General features: G+C 42.8%; 1 protein-coding gene across 3 annotated transcripts in view; it reads left to right on the top strand.

Annotated features, from left to right (window-relative positions):
• Window positions 1-18,891, top strand: part of CFDP1 (craniofacial development protein 1) — a 148,210-nt gene extending 129,319 nt beyond the window's left edge. For 2 of the 3 annotated variants that reach the window (XM_069087682.1, XM_069087681.1), the window contains 2 exons: window positions 138-296; window positions 16,864-18,891. In XM_069087682.1, the coding sequence (XP_068943783.1) occupies window positions 138-296; window positions 16,864-16,954 (250 nt within the window). In that variant the 3' untranslated portion in view covers window positions 16,955-18,891. The remainder of the gene's footprint in view (window positions 1-137; window positions 297-16,863) is intronic. The other variant, XM_069087683.1, reaches the window with a different exon arrangement.
• Window positions 18,892-19,740: the final 849 nt, after the last annotated feature.

Raw genomic sequence — 19,740 nt, 5'->3', positions numbered from 1 at the left:
TTGCTTTTAGCCTCTGCTTCCCTAGGAGAGAATGTGAATGTGGTTCCCATCAAGATGTGTTTCTTGTATTATACACGTATTTGAGTTAAGTTGACACGTCTTCACTGGGACCTTCTTTGTGTCGACTCTTTCTTTAGGCTCAAAAGACCAAGTGGCATGAGCAGCCTTTTGGGGAAAATTGGAGCCAAGAAACAGAAGATGAGCACCCTAGAGAAATCGAAACTGGACTGGGAGAGCTTCAAGGAGGAGGAGGGCATTGGTGAAGAGCTGGCTATCCATAATCGAGGAAAAGAGGGGTGAGACACCTTTCAGACTTGGCTCAGAGGGTGAAAGAGAAATCACTTAATGAATTCTGTTGGGAGAATAAGTTCACCCTGGCTATTTTAAAAGGTTTTTGGGGGTCGGGGGCAGAGGTGGGGAGAAGACACACAAACTCTCTCCAGGTACTAGAGTGCCATTTGTTTTGCTCAGGCTATAATTACAGACCCAGTAAAATATATAGCATCTCCTAAAGATTACTTCTCTGGCAGAATCTGGTCCCCTAGTATCTGTTGTTCTGGGAAAAGCAGAGGAAAGGGTTTGGTTTTTTTTTTTTAATATTTAAATTTACTATTTATTTTTAGTGTTCTTTTATTCTTAAATTTTGAGTTCCAAATTCTTTCCTTACCTTCCACCCCCACCCACTGAGAAGCCAAGCTATTTGACATCATTTATGCATGTGAAATCATACAAACCATATTTCCATAGTAGCCATATTTTTTTTAAAAGCAAGACAAAGAAAGTTATACTTAAGTTTGCACTCAGAGTTCATCTCTCTGCAGATGGATAGCATTTTTTCCATCATGAGTCCTTTGAAATTGTCATACATCATTGCCTTGATCAGAGTAATAACCAAGTCTTTGACAGTTGATCATCATTACAACATTGCTGTTACTGTGCACAGTGATCTCTTGGTTCTTCTCACTTCATGTTGCATCAGTTCCTAGAGGTCTTGCCATGTTTTCTGAAACCATCCCCCCCTCCTCATTTCTTATAGCACAGTAGTACTCTCATCACAATCGTGTACCACAGGTTGTTCAGCCATTCCCCAATTAATGGACATCCCCTCAATTTCCAGTTCTTTACCACCACAAAAAGAGCTGCTATAAATATTTTTGTACATATGGATCTTTTTTCTTTTTCTTTGATCTCTTTGGGATACGGCCCTAGAAGTGGTATTGCTGGTCAAAGGGTATGCACATTTTTATAGCTCTTTGGGCATAGTTCCAAATTGCTCTCCAGAATGGTTGGATCAATTCTCAACGCCAACAGTGCTTAGTGTCCTTTTCCCACATTCCCTCCAACATTGCTCATTTTCCTTTTCTGTTGTATTAATCAATCTGATAGATGTGAGATGTTACCTCAGAATTGTTTTAATTTGCATTTCTCTAATTAACAGTGATTTAGAGCATTTTTTTTAATATGGCTATAGAAAGCTTTGTTTATTTTTTCTGAAAACTGCCTGTTCATATCCTTTGACTATTTATCAATTGGGGAAAGTCTCTTTATAAATTTGACTCAGTTCTCCTTTTAACTGCCCTAATAATGATAAAGTTTTTAGGAGTTCCATGTATCATCTTATCATGTAGGGATTAACTTTATTGAGTCCCTTATTATTACTCTTTCATGTTTGCCTTTTTATGCTTCTCTTCAGTCTTGCATTTGAATGTCAGATTTTCTAGTCAGCTCTGGTCTTTTAATCAGGAATGCTTGAAAGTCCTCTATTTCATTAAATATCCATTTTCTTTCCTCTGAAAGATTACACTCAGTCTTGTTGGATAGGTTATTCTTCCTTGGAATATCATATTCTAAACCCTCTTCTCCTTTCATGTGGAAACCACTTAACCTTGCATGATCCTGAATGTGGCCTCACATCATTTGAATTATTTATTTCTGGTTGCTTGAAGTTTCTCTTTGACCTGGGAGTTCTGGAATTTGGCTATAATATTCCCAGGGGTCTTCATTTTGGGATCTCTTTGAGGAGATGATTGGTGGATTCTTTCACTTTCTGTTTTATCCTTTGGATCTAAAATAGTGGGGCTATCTTTCCTTGATAATTTCTTGAAGTATGATGTCTAGGTTCTTTCTTTGATCATGATTTTCAGATAGTTCAATAATTATTAAATTATCTCTCCTCAATCTGTTTTCCAAGTCAATTTTTTATGAGATATTTCAAATTTTTCTCCTATTTTTTTTTGTTCTTTTGACTTTGTTTTATTTTTTCCTTATATCTCTGTGGAGTCATAAGCTTAGTTTGCCTGATTCTAATTTTTAAGGAGCTATTTTCTCCAATGAGATTTTTGTACCCCTTTTTCCATTTGGCCTATCTTGCTTTTTAAGGAACTCTTCTCTTCAGTGGATTTTTGTACCTCTTTTACCATTAGGCTAATTCTGTTTTTTAAGGTGTTATTCTCCTCAGTACCAAACTGTTAATTCTCTTTTCATAATTTTCTTGCATCAGTCATTTCTTTTCCCAGTTTTTCCTCTGCCATTCATCTCTTTCTTTAACTCTTCCAGGAATTCTTGTTGGTCTTGGGTCCAGTTAACATTATTTTTAAGTAGCTCTTTTCACATAGTTGTCTTCTGACTTTATGTCTTGGTTTTCTCTGACACTGTAGTAGCTTTTTATGGTTGTTTGCTTACTTTCAAGCCTATTTCTTGACTTTCAATTTTATATTAAAGTTGGGCTCTACTCACTTGAGGGTGACAAGGCACTGTTTTCAAAGCTAGTTTGGGGGCTCTATTTGTCAGAAGGAGGGGAGGGGTCACATCTTTTCCACATTCCTCTTCTCGTGATTGAAAATAAAGAAATAGAGTTTGATGAATCTTTAGATGATATCCCTATGAAAAAGGAAGAATGGAGGGGGGCGGGGTATATAGTTGTATTTCTTCCCCACTTTCTCATATGCAGATAAGCTTTTCAGTTTTTTTGCTAGAAGAGGATTCATTCCAGACAATGTGCTTAATTTAGGAGTGATTAGCAGTTATTTTAGATGGTAAGTTTGATTCCATTAGAGGCAATCGTAGGGAGACTACCCTGAGACCATCGTGGGAGAGCAGTTTCCGTTTCATGATGATATTGGAAGCCAGATTACAGAGTGTTTAGAAGAGGGTGAGAGGAGAAGAAAGGGAAGCAATGAGTATACATGGCTTTTTCAAGGATTTTAGCTAAGAAAGAGCAGAGGGATGTAAGATGATAATTAGTGGAAACAGTAAGATCTAGTGAGGGTTTTTTTAAGGACAGGGAAGCTCTGGATGTATTTGTAGGTGGGGGGAGGGGACCAGGAGGCAGATCGAAGATTAAAAAGAAGGGATGACAGGGCAGTCTGCTGAAAGAGACCAAAGGGCATGAGATGAAGGGCACATGTAGAAGCGTTGGCACAAAGGACCACACCTTCCTCAGGGCCTAGAATACAGAAGGAGATAGTGGAGAATGCTGTCAGAGGGTTGTGAGATGAGCAGAAGAGAGATCTGACCAGAGATGGCTGTAACCACCCACTGTGTGCTTTGCACCATGCTAGGTGCAAAGGTCCCCACATGCTAGTGTGGGACAAAGAAACGAGTGGAGACACAAAGGGGAAAACCATAATATCCCTGCCTTCAAGGAGTTTGCATTCTTCTGGAGGAAAAGCCTGCACATAGATCATTAAATCCAAAATCTAAAGAGAGCATTTTGGCAGGAGAAGGGGGTGGGGATCAGGAAAGGACTGATAACTAAGAGGCACCAGGAAAGGCTTCCTGTTGGGTGTGGGCTCAAGCTGAGTCTTAAAGGGAGAGGGCTGAGAGTACTGTAGGCATAGGGGCAGCCTTTGCAGAGGCCTGGAGGTGCAGGATGCCTCTCCCAGCAGCAAGGATTACAAGCCTGTGCCACCACACCCAGCTGACGGCCTATGTTTAACTCACAGGAGATAGATGGGCCGTCCTAACAGCGGTGTAATGATACAACTGAGCAGGGGGAAGGGCCCTCAGAGTACTCTGTGCTAGTCCTCAAGGACAGGGTGACAGGCAGGGTCATCAGATATTGCAGAAATGGGCACCAAACATACATAGCTAGGAGGCACAAAGTAGATACCCAGCAGTTGGGGAATGGCTAGGTGAACTGTGGTACACGAGGCTCAGGGAGCCTTACCGTGCTGTGAGAAATGATGGGCATGCAAGCACCAACAGGCTGATGCAGAGTGAGGTGAGCAGAGCCAGAAAACAACACGCGTGATGATGACAGCAGAGGCAGAACCCCCCGTGCACAGGCCTGGCCCAGAGAGAGCTCTGAGCAGGCTCCCCTTGTGCCTGGGAGGAGGGCCCAAAGGGTTGGTCTTATTGGGGTATTGGTTGATTTTAATGCCTTTTTTCCCTCTTTTTCTTTCTTTTAGAAAATTGTACTAAGAGATGGCTCTCTGAGAAGGTGGTTAGGTAGGGAATATCAAGGAAGATTTAAGCAATATAAAAACAGAGGGTATTGACAAAAAGTCTGCTTTTTGTGACTGTGTAGCCACAGCGTGGAAGTGCTTTGGGTCCTCCTGACCTCATTTCCCAAACCCTGCTGCTTTATGGAGCCCCAGGCATTTCCTCCTTTTTCCCTGTGTCTCAAACACAGAGGAGCTCCCAGGGCAGGCTCCACTCTGTCACTCACCACCTTTGTATTGAGCTTGTCCAGTGAACCTTGTTCAGGATGCCAGAGCTAATAGAGGCCTCGTAAAAGTAAGGAGCAAAGCATAATGAGTAAAATGTAGGCTGGAAAGAGAAAACAAGATTAGAAGGGACATGCGTGCCATGGAGAGTTGTATAAGCACTGGAAAACAACAGAACTCAATTAGTGAACAACTAACAAGATAGAACTTTGATGCTCTGCTCTTCCTCCTCAGCCTGAAAGACCAATCCCAGATAGTCCCATAGATCTGATTGTGTTTCAGATGCAGATTTGATGACCTCCAGGTGCTGCAATCCTCACCTGCCTTCCGTGCCCATTTCCCATCCAGCTTTATAGTCTTTCTCCAACCTTAGCTCACTCTTGGGTTTTTTTTTTTTTTTTGCTTTTTTTTGGAGGAGGGGAGGTAGGGCAGTTGGGGTTAAGTGACTTGCTCAAGGTCACACAGCTTGTTTTGTGTTAAGTGTCTGAGGCCGGATTTGAATTCAGGTCCTCCTGACTCCAGGGCTGGTGCTCTATTCACAGCACCACCTAGCCGCCCCCTTAGCTCAGTCTTACAGCTAGAAACTACAGCTACAGGAGTTTAGAAGGCATCTTCTCGTAGATGGAGAAAGCCAGTAGGGTCAAGTATAAATAAGCAAGTGATAATCATGGCAGAAGAAGAAAAGAAGAGATGGTGTAAAAATCATTGTTTGACATATCAGCACTGCAGGCCCCTTAATTACAATGAGAACAATAATAATAACCCAAGTCGAAACAGTTACAAAGTCCTTTACAGTGAGTGTTCCCACTTGATCTCCATTGTGAGGTTGGGAAGACCAGCCAAGACGGCAGAGTAAGAGGAGGCCGTGCAGCTCAGCTCCAACAATATTCTGAAGAAGCTTGCTATAATGAGAGGCGGCCAAAGGAGAAGCTATAGATAGCAGGTCCAAGGTCACACATTCTACCTAAAAGAAAGTGACCAGGGTAGGAACAAGGGTAGGCCCAGGATCACAAACTCAACGCTCAGCTGGGCCAGCAGCGCAGAGCATCCCAGAGAGGATTTTGGACTCAGCCACAGGCTCGGTGAGCCATTTAGGGTCTGGAACACCGACTTAGTGCCCAGATCCCAGCACAGAGCATATCTTAGGCTTATCCCCTACCCCGGAAATCAATGCAAGGGAGTCTCCCAAAGGGGCCAGGTTCTCAGACTCAACACCCAGAGCTCCCAGCAAGGTCACCAACACCAGGTTGTCTAGAGTAGATCATTGGAAAACTAACTAAATTTTTAAAAAAATATTTTAAAGAAACAACACTTGGGAATCCAGGGTTGCTCAAGAAAAGGAGAGTAACCCCAAAACACCTATAAGCAAAGCCTGCTATAAATCATTTTCTTAGATCAGAAGCCAAGCATTTAATGAGTGTCGTATACCATTCTTATAGGCAAGACATTGATGTGGCCTAGACAAGATTCAAAACCACTTGGATGGCTGAAATCTAAGAGTAGTCAGTAATGGGTCAACACCACCTGACCATGGTAGTATTCCAAGGAACTACCTTTGGTCCTATTCTATTTTATGTTTTTAAAGGTGGCTTGAATAAAGACATAGATGGCATATTTATTAGATTTTCACATAACACTGAGTAGGAGGAATAAATAATATATTGAACAACAGAATCAGGATTCACAAAGATCCTAACAGACTGGCATCTAGGGATTCAGTTTAATAGAGATGTGAAATCTTGTACTGGGGTTCATAAATCCATTTCACAAGTGTAAGATGGAATAGTAACTAGAAACCACTTTGTCTTTAAAAATTGGGTTTTAGAATGTGGCAAATTGAGAACGCTATTATGAAGGCATAGTTTGAGGAATTAGAGATGTGCTAATCCCACAGTACTCTGCCTTGGTCAAACTCTACTGGAGCATGGGTTTGGGTCCAGACACTGTCTTTTAGGAAGGACATTGAAAGATCATATGAGGGTGGGAGGAAAGAACTGTGGCTGCATAACTTGACAAAGGACAAAATAGCCATCTTCAGGTTCTTAGAAAGGCTACCTGGAAGAGGGAGAAGGCAGAGTCAGGAAGTGACTGGAATTTGCAGAGGGGCCTGATGTGATCAAACTAGCTGAGAGCAAAGCTGTCACCAGGGACAAAGAAACACGGCTTCCTGGAGTCGATTCTGCCTTTGTTTCCAAGATCTTTTGGTGACTTTAGAACAGTTACATAACCTCTGTCTATCTCTGTGTTTTTACTGGTAAAGAGGTCCTGGGGCCCCAGAACAGTTATTTTCATCCAACCATAAGTGTTTTTGAGTACTTTGAAAGGAAGATTTGGTCCTTACCTGCCATGTACCATCATCTGGTGCCTAGAGTATCCATTGTATGTCAGAAGGACAAATCCAGAAACCAAAGCTGTTCACATTTTATTTAGTTAAATTTTTTAAAAGGCACAGATCCTTGGGAGAACATGGGCAGTGATCATAAAGGACAAGAAGATACAGCCAGATGTGATCTGCCCTGGTGGAAAGAGTACTCGTATCCCTGAATGGGAGCGTATTGAATTACTAAAAAACAAACATGGCCTTAGTTACCTTCCCAGTCTGTAACCTCAGGTGCATTCTTAAGTCTTTCCTTTCCTCAGCCTCTCATATCCACTCAGTTCCCAAATCCGGTTGGGAAGAGCTCTCCCCCATGTCCCTCCCACTCACACAGCCGTCACTTTTACTGCTTCCTGCTCACCTAGACCACTGTTGGATCTTCCATACTGGTCTTTCTGCTCTCATTATCTTCCCTCTCCAGCCATCCCCATGGAGCTAATGTTCCTAACCATGTGACTTCCCATTACTAGTAGGATAAAAGACAGACTCCATGATCTGGCTCTCACTCACCTTTCCAGCCTAATTTCATACTGTTTCCCTTTAGGAACTCTTTTATTCCACCTCAGCTGGACTGCTGACCATTTCCCAAGCTGTATCCCCTTTCTGCCACCTCCATGCATGCAGAGAAGCTATCCCTCATCTCTGGAACACTCTCCTTTCTGATTTCTGCCCCTCAGAATGGCCATCTTTCTTTGAGGCCCCATTCAGTTGCCATTTCTTCCATGAAAACGGTCCCTTTTCAGTTTTCCTTGCTGTATGTGTGCCAGCGTCCATATATCCCCCAGCAGAGTCGAAGGTCCTGAAGAGCAGGGACTCTTTAATTTTTAGCTTTGTGTCCATGTAGTAGGTATTTAAGGCACCAGTTTTTTTCTTATCTTTGTTGTGATTCTGCAGAAGCAGAAAAGCACTTTGTAATACTTAAAAGTGAGAGCTCTTACTTCTCAGCTCCTGTCCTGTAAGTGTGGACCTCAGACTGGTGGGGAGGGCCACAGGAGCAGTTGGAGATTCTCAAGGTACCACTGGTTATTCCTCAGAACAGGCCTCTGTCCAAAAGTAATGTTTTTCCTTCGTTCTTGTTCTCACCTACTTCTTGCTACCAACTGTCTTATGCCTAAATTGAAGAGTTTCTCTAAAAGGCTACTCATTTTTTCTTGTCCCTCAGAGCTTACCAATCATTGGAACGTTGACCATGATGGTGGCAGTCACAACATGGGGCCATCTTGTGATATTGACTAGACTGACATTGTAAACTTTTATCACACTAACTGGCAGCTGGGAGTTTTAGTTTCTCTAGAATTTAGCAGCCTAGAGATGAAGGATGTAACTTTGGGCAACCATCAGACTCATCTGGAAGTCAAATACCAGTCAGTAAAGTAAGGACTGTCAACTAGACCAAACCATCTTCTCACCTGTGGATGGCCAGAGCCGAACAGAGCAGGCTAAAGACAGGAAAGTTAGAAACCAAACAGATGTTTAATTTCAAAGTGAGGGAAATGACTGGAAAGCAAGGCGGCAGATCAGAGTGGAGTGCTGGAGCCCCGCCCCTAGTGGGGGGGAGGGGGCTGTGATAGTGGGGCTGAACCTTGATTTATATACTTGTGACCAGACAAAGAGTCAAACAGCAGTGACGAGGCAGGGCAGCAACAGTGAGACCAGGTTGTCTAGTGACAAAAAGTCCCTTCAGAGCAGGCATTCATGTCTGGGCCGGCTGGTGTCTGCCCCAGCTCAGGGACCATCAGTTTCAGAAGGTGAACACAAAGCATTGTTGTTATGCCAAGCTCAGGGCATAGCTTATTTGCTGAACCTTAGCTCTAGAAAACAGGGCTAACACCTGTTCTAAGTATAATGTCCTTTGTCTGTGCCAAAGAACCTTGAGTTGCTCTACTTTCTTATTGAAATGTCAATGTAAGAAGACTGTGTTCTTGGACACTTGATCCAACTCTCTAATTCAATTAAAAGTAAATTTCCCAGAGGTTTTATTCATCAAAAACAAGTCTTTGCCGCAATACTTAGGTAGAATGCAGGAGGGTTAGAGGAAGGAATTATTGCATTGAAAGGATAAACACAGACTGGTATGGAAAGATCATCCACAAGCTCCGTTGGGTTTCAATGCTAAGGTGCGGTCAAAATTGAAGGTTTATGGAGATCAGTGACTAGCAAGCAGGTGACTATTTCTTTTGGTGCATAGGGAGGGGAAACATAAGAACCAAAGAAAAATTGTTTCTCACTCTGAAGTTTCTACCTATGTAACCCAAGACACAACCATAAACTCAGGGAAGATGTCAGAGGTAAAGCAGTGGAGAGCAAATAAAATTTAAAATTCCATTCGCTCAGCTTCAAACTCTGTGAATGGCATTGTCAGTGGAACAGACTTGATGTGACTCTGTCAGGAAGGTCGTATCACTCTGAAGGGGGATGCATGAGCTCTGAAAGGAATGAAGGGGCCTTCTGTCAGTACCTTTCTTCCCAAAACTTCAGTCTCAACCAGCATTTGCCGTGTCACATTCATTTAAAATTCATTGTATAAAAAAATTTGTAGCAACAATAACACTAATAATAGCTGGAATTTACCTACCCCTTTAAAGTTTGCAGATCACATTCTGATTACCATAAAGGGAGCTATTACAGGAACTTTATTCTGGGCCTAGAATGTTGCTATGATCTGTTATTGTCTTACTAGTTTTTGCGGGCAGCCATGTGGCTCAGTGAATAGAGCTCTAGGCCTGGAGGTAAGAAGACTCATCTTCCCTGAGTTCAAATCTTACTAGCTGTGTGACCCTGGGCAAGTCACTTAACCCTGTTTGCCTCATCTATAAAATGTGCTGGAGAAGGAAATGACAGACTACTCCAGTGTCTTTGCCAGGAAAACCCCAAATGGGGTCACAAAGAGTGGGACACGCGTGAAACTACTGAAAAACAAAAAAACTTTCTTTTGGCTTAGATCTCAGAAAAAAAACTGGCTTATTTTCTTCTACTTCAAGATTGTTACTTAGAATTCAGAATGATGTCAGATCCTACTGGATCTGTCCTGATTTTGAATGGAGGTGCTAAATAAATCACTTTAGTTCTTGCTACATACCATAGTTCTAGTGGGTACACTTTATCAAGTGCAGCCGAGATGAGCAGCTATCTTCTAACTAGGACACGTTTTATAGTGAGGAAGGAATAGGCGCTCTTGGAGAGTTTGCCTTTAGAATCCTTTAGCTTTGCACGTCTGAACTGTCTCGCTGAGTCACTGTGAATAACTGAAGCTATGTGAAATCATCGACATTGAAGACACATGTAAAATAAACTCTCAGTCTGTAGTCCGCTACCTTATAGGGCAGCCCACTTACACTTGTGCCTTTGCAAACTCTCGAGGCCTGCTTCACATGGCCAGGTTTTCGTGTGGAGTTCCCTTCTGATCCCCCCCATCCGCGGAGGAGCTGTTTTGTCTTTCCCCTTAGTGGCCACATTTTCCATAGGCTCCCAAATATGTTCTACTTGAAGGTCCTATTCCAAATGGTGAGGTTGCACTTGGGCGTGTGGCGATGCAGCTAGAGGAGCCCATAAGCCAGGAATAGTCTCTTGTGTTCGGCCCATCAGTGCAGTCTGCACCCTCGGAGTCTGGGACCTCCTTCATCAATAGTGGTTTTGTTTCTGGTTGCCTCTTGGCACCAAACTGGGGCTATCACAAAGATCCCATTAACCACAGCATTTGTTTCCAGATAAGTGTCAAGGAGATAAATGAACTCTTGAGGCTGTGGGCACCTCACCCCTGCCTCACTCTTTATCTGGGGTGCCCTTTGAAATACCACTCCATTCAGGGGGTTTCTTTGAAGCCTCCTGAGCTAGCTGACAAGACTGGTTTCTCCCTCTGCTTGCTGCCTTAATGCCCCCAGGACATATGCTTTGCCCTCAATATTCCCAAGGTCAGCCTGAGTTAACATTGCTTCTCAAACCTGCCTAATGGAGCATCCTAATTCAGGCACCACTTCCTCTTCATTCTGTGAGATCCAGGAATACAAACCACAGAGCACTCAAGACCACTTACTCCTACACATTCCCTACCACCAGACGGGTGGCGGGGAAGTGGCATGTTGCTCAAAGCATTCTTTTGAAACACACCACTGCATTTCTTTTCCAAGCCACATATTTTATCTCTGGGTGAATGTAGAAGACGCAATATGGTCCTATAGGCAGAACAGTGGATTGGAAATGAGGTGATACAAGTCCTGGGTTTGCTGTATAATCTTAGAGAAGATCATTTCCCTTTTTTTGACTTAACTTCCCTATTTGTAAAAGGGGGACCTTAAAGGGCCACCTCATCATCAGAGACTGGAGTGGATGAAGGACTCACTAAAAGGAGAATGAACTCTGGATTTCTAAAAAAAAACAAACAAACAAACCACTAGTGAAGGGGTCAGAAAACAGATATGAAATCATACCTCCTGATGAGGGCAGAGTCAGGCTAGTAGAATGGGAGGAAGTAATATGTGAGCTCTGGTACATAAACTTCAAACAGATCTAGAAAATGCATCAGGCCAAATCCTGATGGGGAAATTCAGAAAGTATGGTGAGCAAAAGATGAAATGCCTGAGGAAACAAAGGTCCAGGCATCCAAGCACATCCATTTATTAAGCAACTCGTGCTAATTGTGTAACAAGTCTGGACCAGTTGCTTTCTTCAGCTTTGCCACTGGACCCTGAATGGGGGGGAGGGGCAGCTTTTTTTTACATTAAAAACAATCAGATAAGACTAGTTAATTAAAAGGAAGCAACCAGGATATAGCATTAGGGAATCTGATTTCTAATTGGAGGAAAGACTAGGGACTTTCCAAATTGGGAAGGAGAGACTGAACAGGTACAATTCCCTGAAATCAAAAGAAGGAAGTGTCTCACTTCCTCCCCTCCCCCCCCAAGTGTCTGTGAATGACCCCAGGAGCATGGAAATAACTGATTGATTAGCATGACTCCAGTTTTCAGATAAGACGTATGGGTTGCTTGAGATGTACAAGAAAACTCCTCACATCAATCTTTGGATCTGACTGGGTTTCTGGCCAGCATAACCAAGGTCCTTAGTTAAGGGGCTCTTAGTTAAGGTGATCCAACTTCGCAGTCATGAAGGTCTAGGTTCAAACAGTTCGACATAGTCCTCTGAGCAGTTTCCATAATTCAATTAAGGTTTTTAACAAGATAGAACTTGTGATTGAATTGAAAGGAATCTGAGCTGGGCTTCAGCATTAACTCACAGCAGTCAGTGTGGGTCATTCAGTTTCTGTTATCACCTGGTATTCTGATCCCCTCAGTTACCTCAGTTCCCCCCTTTGACTCACATATCACTTATCTTTAAGCTGAATCTTTAAGGTTTTTCATATATTCATAATCAGAATTAGATAAATCTGGTTGTAGATCAGACTATTTACAGAGCTCACAGGGGAGTGATTTTGAGAAGGGAGATTTACACACCACCAAGGTAACCAAGAAAAGCATAAACACAAACACTATGAAACAAAAGACCAAAGCAATACAGTGATCATAAGTATTTAACATCAAGTCTCCTTGTATCCTAGTAACTCACTCCCAATGTCCATTTAATCACATTGTGAATCCCAGATGTCTCACATAGTCCTCTGGTCCTTGGATATCTTCTCTTGGACATTCTGGAATAGGCTTCATTCTCAAAGCAGCTCAGAAGGAGGCTCTGTTTCTCTGGTTCCAAATCACTTGTAGAGATTCCTACACAATTCTGATAAAATCTGCTGGTAACAAGAATTAATACAATTTAGTACAGTCTCTTAAATTTGACTTTTCAATAACGAGTTCATGTGATGAAACCAGCTCAAACCTTAGGAAGCTAATCCTATTAACAGAGATATAAGAATTACATCAAATATGGAGCCTCTGATTCACCTGAAACTTCAGAGAATTTCAGTCTTTATATGTCACTTGCTGTTTTTATCTTTACCTAAACCCTCATAAAAGAATCTTAAAAAAAAAATTGATGAGGGTCTACCTTGTAAAATAAGCTGTTCTGATTTTTAATATTATCAAACAAATATTTTTTAAATGGGAAAATAATTTCACTTTCTCTACAATTATTAAAACAATTTTCTGGGTAAAATCCTTAATCCAGTTTTGAGAACTTATTACTAAAAACCTGAATTTCCTTGCTAGATACATTTGGAAGCCAGTCATATACATATATATATATATATAGTTCATAATGCTGTTACTTTCTCATATTTAGTATTCCATTTAATTAGAAAACTTTTACATAACATCTTTGTCTTATTCTTTATTTAATACTCCCTTTTGAAAACTATCATTCCTGTATTTGACTGCAAATACAGATTAAAACTGTAAGATATTTTATACTTGCATCCTATTAAAGTGATTCAGAGATGTTCCAATACCAATCTATTGATTTAGTATTGTACTTACAAAACTCCTACTGCTCACCTGCCCTGATTATAGAAATTTGCTGTGAAAGTAAAAGGAGGGAAATGGTTATAGTAATGTCAGGACTTGTTCCCTTAAGGGCACAGACTGACCTGATATATACCATAGTAGGGGAAAAACTCCCTCAGCTCTGTTTGATTCTAGGCATTACCAAAGGGAAGCCTACTATTCTGCCCCTCTGACCTAACAGAGCTTTCCAGCTAAGTCCAGCAGCAGTCTAATCTTGCTCAGACCCAAACCCAGATTAGGAACCTGCAGAGCTCCGAGCATAAGGCAGCAAACAGACTTTGTCCTGGATCAGACCACTTTGAGAGCGCTGCCAGTCTCCAGCCTGTCCCTGAGATCTTGGAATGACACAACACTCAAGACATCAAGAAAGCAGCAACAGGCCAGCCCAGCCTTCCCTCCTCCACATCAGGTCTGGAATCAGGAGGCTGGAAGAATGGGCAAAAAACAAAAGAACCAGGCCACACTGAGCTCTAAGGAAGGCAAGGACACTCAGGACACAAATGCAGAAGAGAATGACTCAGAAAAACACAGCATGGGCACAGAATCGCCTAGAATTCCTGGGAGAGGTGAAGAAAGAGGATTAAAAAAAAAGTTTTAGAATGTTTTTTTATAAACAGAATGAGAACACTTGAGGAAAAAATGGGAAAGAAATTTGAGCTAGGGAGAAAAGAATTAAAAGAAAATTAATTCTTTTCTTTATTATTGATAATTAATTATTAATATTAATAATCAATTAAAAGATAATAATTAATATTTTTTATTATGGAGGGTTGTTCTCATTGGGGAGGGAGGTGGGAGTGTGGAATTTCTGGGAATGATTGTGTTACTAAAAAGCCATCAATAAGACTAGTTCTTAAATGGAGAGAGGACTTTAACTTTACTCATAGGGTACCAGAATCATAGTTCTCAATTGGGTAAAGATTTCTGTCCAACCTCTTCAGCTTTATGAGTGAGGAAAGTGAGGCCCAGGGAGAGTAACTGATTTGCCCAAGGTTATACATCTAGCAAGGTGGTACAGTGCCAGGCCTGGAGTCAGGAAGACTCATCTTCCTGAGTTCAAATCCAGCCTCAGATGCTTACTAGCTGTGTGACCCTGGGCAAGTCACTTAACCCTGTCTGCCTCAGTTTCCTCATCTGTAAAATAAGTTGGAAAAAAAATGACAAACCACTCCATCATGTTAGCCAAGAAAATCCCAAATGGGGTCACAAAGAGCTGGACATAACTGCAGTGACTGAACAACAATACATCTAGTAAGCACTCAGAGTTAGAACTTGAACCTCGGTTCTATGACCAATGCCCTTTTCACTGTACCGTGTCTCCCCCCATCTCTCAGAAGATATCGTAAGTGAAAATGAATTAGTTTGCATTGGGAAAGCACTTTCAGGATTCTTTCAGGGAGCTCTTCTCTACCCATGGCCACCACCCAAGCCCTTCCCCACCACAAACACATGTCCTTATTCCTGAGTGAGGAATGCCAGGTAGGTAAGTATTCCCAGAGAGCCCTTAGAGGAAAGTAGTGGGTTGTTACTGCCTAAATCATTCAATCCCCTTGAAAGTCAAGCGTGAGTGTTCATTCATCCCCACTGTGAAGCCTCTAGCATTCCCACAGTGGACTTCTGCCCTAAGGGACATCCTCGAGTTGTCCCACCCCACCAAATGAGGACCTCTGCTGTGTGAGGTATGAGCTCTGTCACTTGCAGAGTAGTTTTACCAGTGCTGTGGTTTCTAAGCCCCCCAAGCCAACAGTTATGGAAGGGGATCCCTCAGTCTTCTTGGTAGTCCATATACATTGTCCTCATCCATGAAATTCCTCTCTGCGGGTGAAACACAACCCCGGGAACAGCAGCACAATGTGTTTCCATCCCAGTCTCATATCTCATCCTCTCATTCAGTGGGGAAAGAATTTCTTCTTTTTCAAAATCAGCCTTTCCCCATACTAGTAATGGACTAGTGACTTGGACTGGGCCACATAGAAAGTGGCACAGGGCCAGCAGAGAGGCCCAGGCTCCCTGTTCACTGGCCGTGCAGGTTGGGGATAGCTTGTGCCCTAGGGAGGAGAGCAGGCTCCCTGGGGGAGGCAGGGTTTATTTTGTTTAAGTTTAGTAGTAATAAATCTGACAGGGAAACAAATGTTAGGGCTTGGATTTTACAGTGTATCAAAGCCAAGGCTGTGAATTCAGCCGAGGAACCTGGGTTACTGAGCACTGTATATACTGAATGTAGTATAACATTCTCAGCATAAATGTAATGACCTCATCATGAAAGATGCACATTTTCTTCAGTGGAACAAAGGAAAAATCATAGAGGTAATTCCATTACATCTCCCTTTCTCCTCAGCAATTTTGCTTTCTCAATAGGTTAATTAGTAGCATAGCCATCCCCTCCCCCCTCCCCCAGGCTAGCTGTGGTACACTTTGCAACAGGGAGCTACATTATAAGGCAGCTGTATCTCATTAAGCAGCCAGCCTAGCATTCTGTGGCACACACACCTACTTCTTCACCGTGCCAGCACTGTACCAGGATTGCCTTGCCCTCTTTCCTGGAACAATGAAGAAAAACTGCAGGAACTGCCCCCGATCTGGGAAATCAAAATACCTAACCTTTTAGCTGGGGGCAGAGGAGGGGAACCCTGGCATTGGACCCATTTCTCTGAAAGGCTGTTAGGGTGTGGGCCAACCAGCTGTTTCAGGTTAGCAGGAGCACATTCTCAAATGTGAAGAAATTTTTGTTGGAGAAGGTGAGGAAAGTAGGAGCTGTGCCTTCCCTTAAAGTAATTATAATTAAAGCCAATCTGACTCTAGTCGATTTCTAGATGATTTCACCCCATGAATTTGACATTCCAGACCAGCTGGACTCCTTGTCCCTGTATAGGATGTTTCATCCTACATGTCTGTGCCTTTACTCAGTCTTTTTTTTTTAAGCAGTTGGGGTTAAGTAACTTGCTCAAGGTTACACAGCCATTTATTTTGTGTGAGTGCCAAGTATCTGAGGCTGGAACCAATCCAGGGTCTCTCAATGCCTGGGCCGGCGCTCTTACTCACTGCACCACCTGGCTACCCCACCTTTACTCAGTCTTGCAGTGCATCCTCAGGGAATCCCTCCATTCCCCTTTAAAGGTCAGCATCAATGCCACCTCTTGGCTGAGGGTTCTTTCCTCATTCCTCCGCCAACAATCAGCACTCTCTTTATCCCCTGAAATTATTTTGTATGTCTTTTACATTTTTTGTCTGTATCTCCAGTTCTGGGACTACTGGGTGCTTAATAAGTGCCTGTTTATTGTTGAATTGAATTCTAAATCAAACATGCTCTCATCCAGGTCTATAAAGCTCCGTGATTATGTTGACACAGCTGTTCCTTATCTCCTTCCAGGTACATTGAAAGGAAAGCTTTTCTGGAGCGAGTGGATCACAGGCAGTTTGAAATTGAGCGGGACCTCAGGCTGAGCAGAATGAAGCCTTGATGGCATTGGAAAGATGCTTCGTCAGTCTAACCCTGCTTACGGTGTGAGCTCCACTTTGTGTGTCTGTGAAATCTCTCCTGTCCTGCTCACCGACTGCTTCATGGAAAGGATGTCAAATGTTGTTTTCCATGTTGAAGCTCGGTCTGTATATCTTGATCTCACATGGTATCATTTATTTTATTTTTATAAGTTCTTACTGTGGGAAACTGTTCTGGGACTGGTGAAGAGGATGGCACCTTCCTTACGGCAGAGAGTGTGGTCCCATCCAGCCCGAGCACCATCCAGATCAAACAACTGGCAGGGATTTTTTTCTACCTGTGGTGGAAAGAGGACCCTGACCTTGACATGGACAGTTAGCCTAGGTTTGTGCGAATCATTGCGACTCTTGGAGCTCATCCTGTACCCTGATACCCGTGCCGAGAAGAAAAGATGCAGGCCCACTTCTGCTGGCCAGACGCCAGGTCACTGGGCAGTTTTGTATTGGGCTTTCTCCTGTGTTCTCTCACTCTCTCTCTGTCTCTTCCCCCCCCCCCCCCCCTTACCCTATCTCCCTCTCCAAGATGGGACTCCTTTTAGCATAATGTGAAACTGAATTATGGACATGTTGCTTGATCGAAAATTGTTTTTCCTTTAGTATTTTCCTTTTTCCAAAGTAAAAGCCAATTTTTCTAGACTCTGCCCTGCCACCAGACTCTTTTCACATTCATTTGCCAGAGAATATCCTCAGACTTTCTTTCCCATCCCTCATGGGCAGTGAAGACCCCCAAACCCAGATCAGCTTCAGGATTTCTCTTGGAAGCAGCCCTGAGGAATAGTATCAGGGTGGGGTGGGAACTGGGAGCTGGGGTCAAACCATTCACAGTAATAAAAGCATTAAAACTTAGACCTGCCATGTCTCCTTGTTTTCATATGTAATGATTGTGCCTGGGCAAGCTCCTAGAAGCTCTTCATCGATTGCATGGCTTAGCGGCCACCTACAGAGTTGTAGCCAGTAGTAGCCAAGGTCTGCATTTCTCCTGTTACTGTTTCCCATAAAATTGGGTTTGGTAGGAATCGTCTTCCTTTTTGGTGGCCTTCAGAACTACAAAATCCTATTTTTTATCAGCTTTTAATACAGGCTTGTCTGTTCTCATTTGTTCTTTGATAAAGGGGGACAAACCGAGTTAAGGAACCTTCAGGCCATGGTACCAGAACTGCTGTAGTCATCCTTGACAATTTTTTAAAATTCTGTTGATACTTTTTATTTTTACATCATAGTCACTTTTGAAGATAATCCCCTTCCCAGCCCTGTAATTGAACCTTTCCTTGCTGCAAAAAAAAACAAAAGCCCAGTACTTTGACAGAGTTCTTCCCTGTAGTCCCTTTCCTCTGCTAGGAGGAAAGAGATATAGTCCATAATCTGGTCTACACTGGTGTAATGGAAATGCAAATTTAAAGATCTTCCCTGCCCCTAGGCCCTTTGATAGGCTTAAGAGACTCTCAGAACCTTCCTTGATTTGAAAATATACTCTGCCTCCTAGTAGGCTGAATGTGGTCACATGGAGCCTGTGGCAGGAGGCTTGGTTTTCAGGAATGCCCACACCTTGATGCTGTGTGATTGGGCAGTGGGTCAAGAGGGTGGTTACATCTCTGACCCAGGAGAAGGCTGTATAATCCCTGATGTGAGGCTTTGCTTTGGGGCTCACTTTGAGAAGTGTTCTGTGATTTGATCAGATGAGACTGGTAAGCCGTTGTTGAAAGCCTCCAGGCTTTGAAAAACCCAGATGTTGATTTGGTATGGATGTAATGGTTGGACAGTTTGGAAACCTGTCTACTTGATCTGTTTCTCTGTCTTGATTATTCTGTCTGTATACTCTGAAGTTCGGGGTGCTGACGTTTTTCCCCTGAACTAGGTAAACGAAACATATTTGACTGATTAAAGTAAGCTTGTGAACCAATTTTGAGTTGCTTTCCTTTAGCAAAGCAGATCTAAGAACCTGTGTTGGCAGCCACCCTGAGGACACTGGGGTGCTTGCTGCTACAACTGGCCATTCCTTTTGAGATAAAGGGGTGTGTTTTTTCTTTACTTCTGTAGTATAATAGGGTTATCAATCCAAATAAATAAATATATGAAAGATGGCCACAACTAAAGCAAGTTGTCCCATTTGAAGCAAAGTGCTATTCTGGCCACTTTATTTCATGGCCTGGTCCTAAGTGCAACAGCAGAGGAGTGAGAGCTTGGGGGCCTGCAGGAACTGACCTCAGGTCCCAGGAGTGCTGTTCGGGTCCAGTTGACACAATTACCTTGCACAGAGCAGGCCCATGCTCTGGTCACTTTATTTTCCCTTTGCAGCTTCCAATAACATTGGGTTTGATCATGCAGTCTACTCCTACTGGAGAATGTTGTCTCACAACCACCGTTTTTCAATGATGCATTCATTGGCTCTCGCTCATTTGTGATGTGGCTTGGAGGCCTTCACAGTGGAAGCTGTTGAGCTCCATATGAGTTGTGGCTTTTCTTTTTCAGTAGATTTTCACCCACTATACACAAACAATTTTGACTTCTGAGGGACTGATAGTTCCAAGACATCTCTTGGTTTTTTGCTCAGTAGGGCACATTATCCCAATTTTTTCCAAGGGAAGGAGAGGGAATTAATAACCTCATTGGATATCCAACGTGTTTATTGTACACATCAGAGCCTTGTTGGGTGTTTAGTCCCCAGCATCTGAGAGACCTCCATAGTGCACTCTCTTTTTACTAGGTCAATGTTGCAGCTCAGCATAAAGCTCTCTTCTCTCCTCTGGGT

The sequence above is a fragment of the Petaurus breviceps genome, unplaced genomic scaffold, assembly GCF_028583685.1.
Source record: "Petaurus breviceps papuanus isolate PSGF00001 unplaced genomic scaffold, PetGlider_PUasm1.0 182, whole genome shotgun sequence".
In the NCBI taxonomy this organism is placed as follows: Eukaryota; Metazoa; Chordata; class Mammalia; order Diprotodontia; family Petauridae; genus Petaurus; species Petaurus breviceps.
Note: the sequence above shows the minus strand (reverse complement) of the source record. Positions and strands in the feature narration are given on the sequence as shown.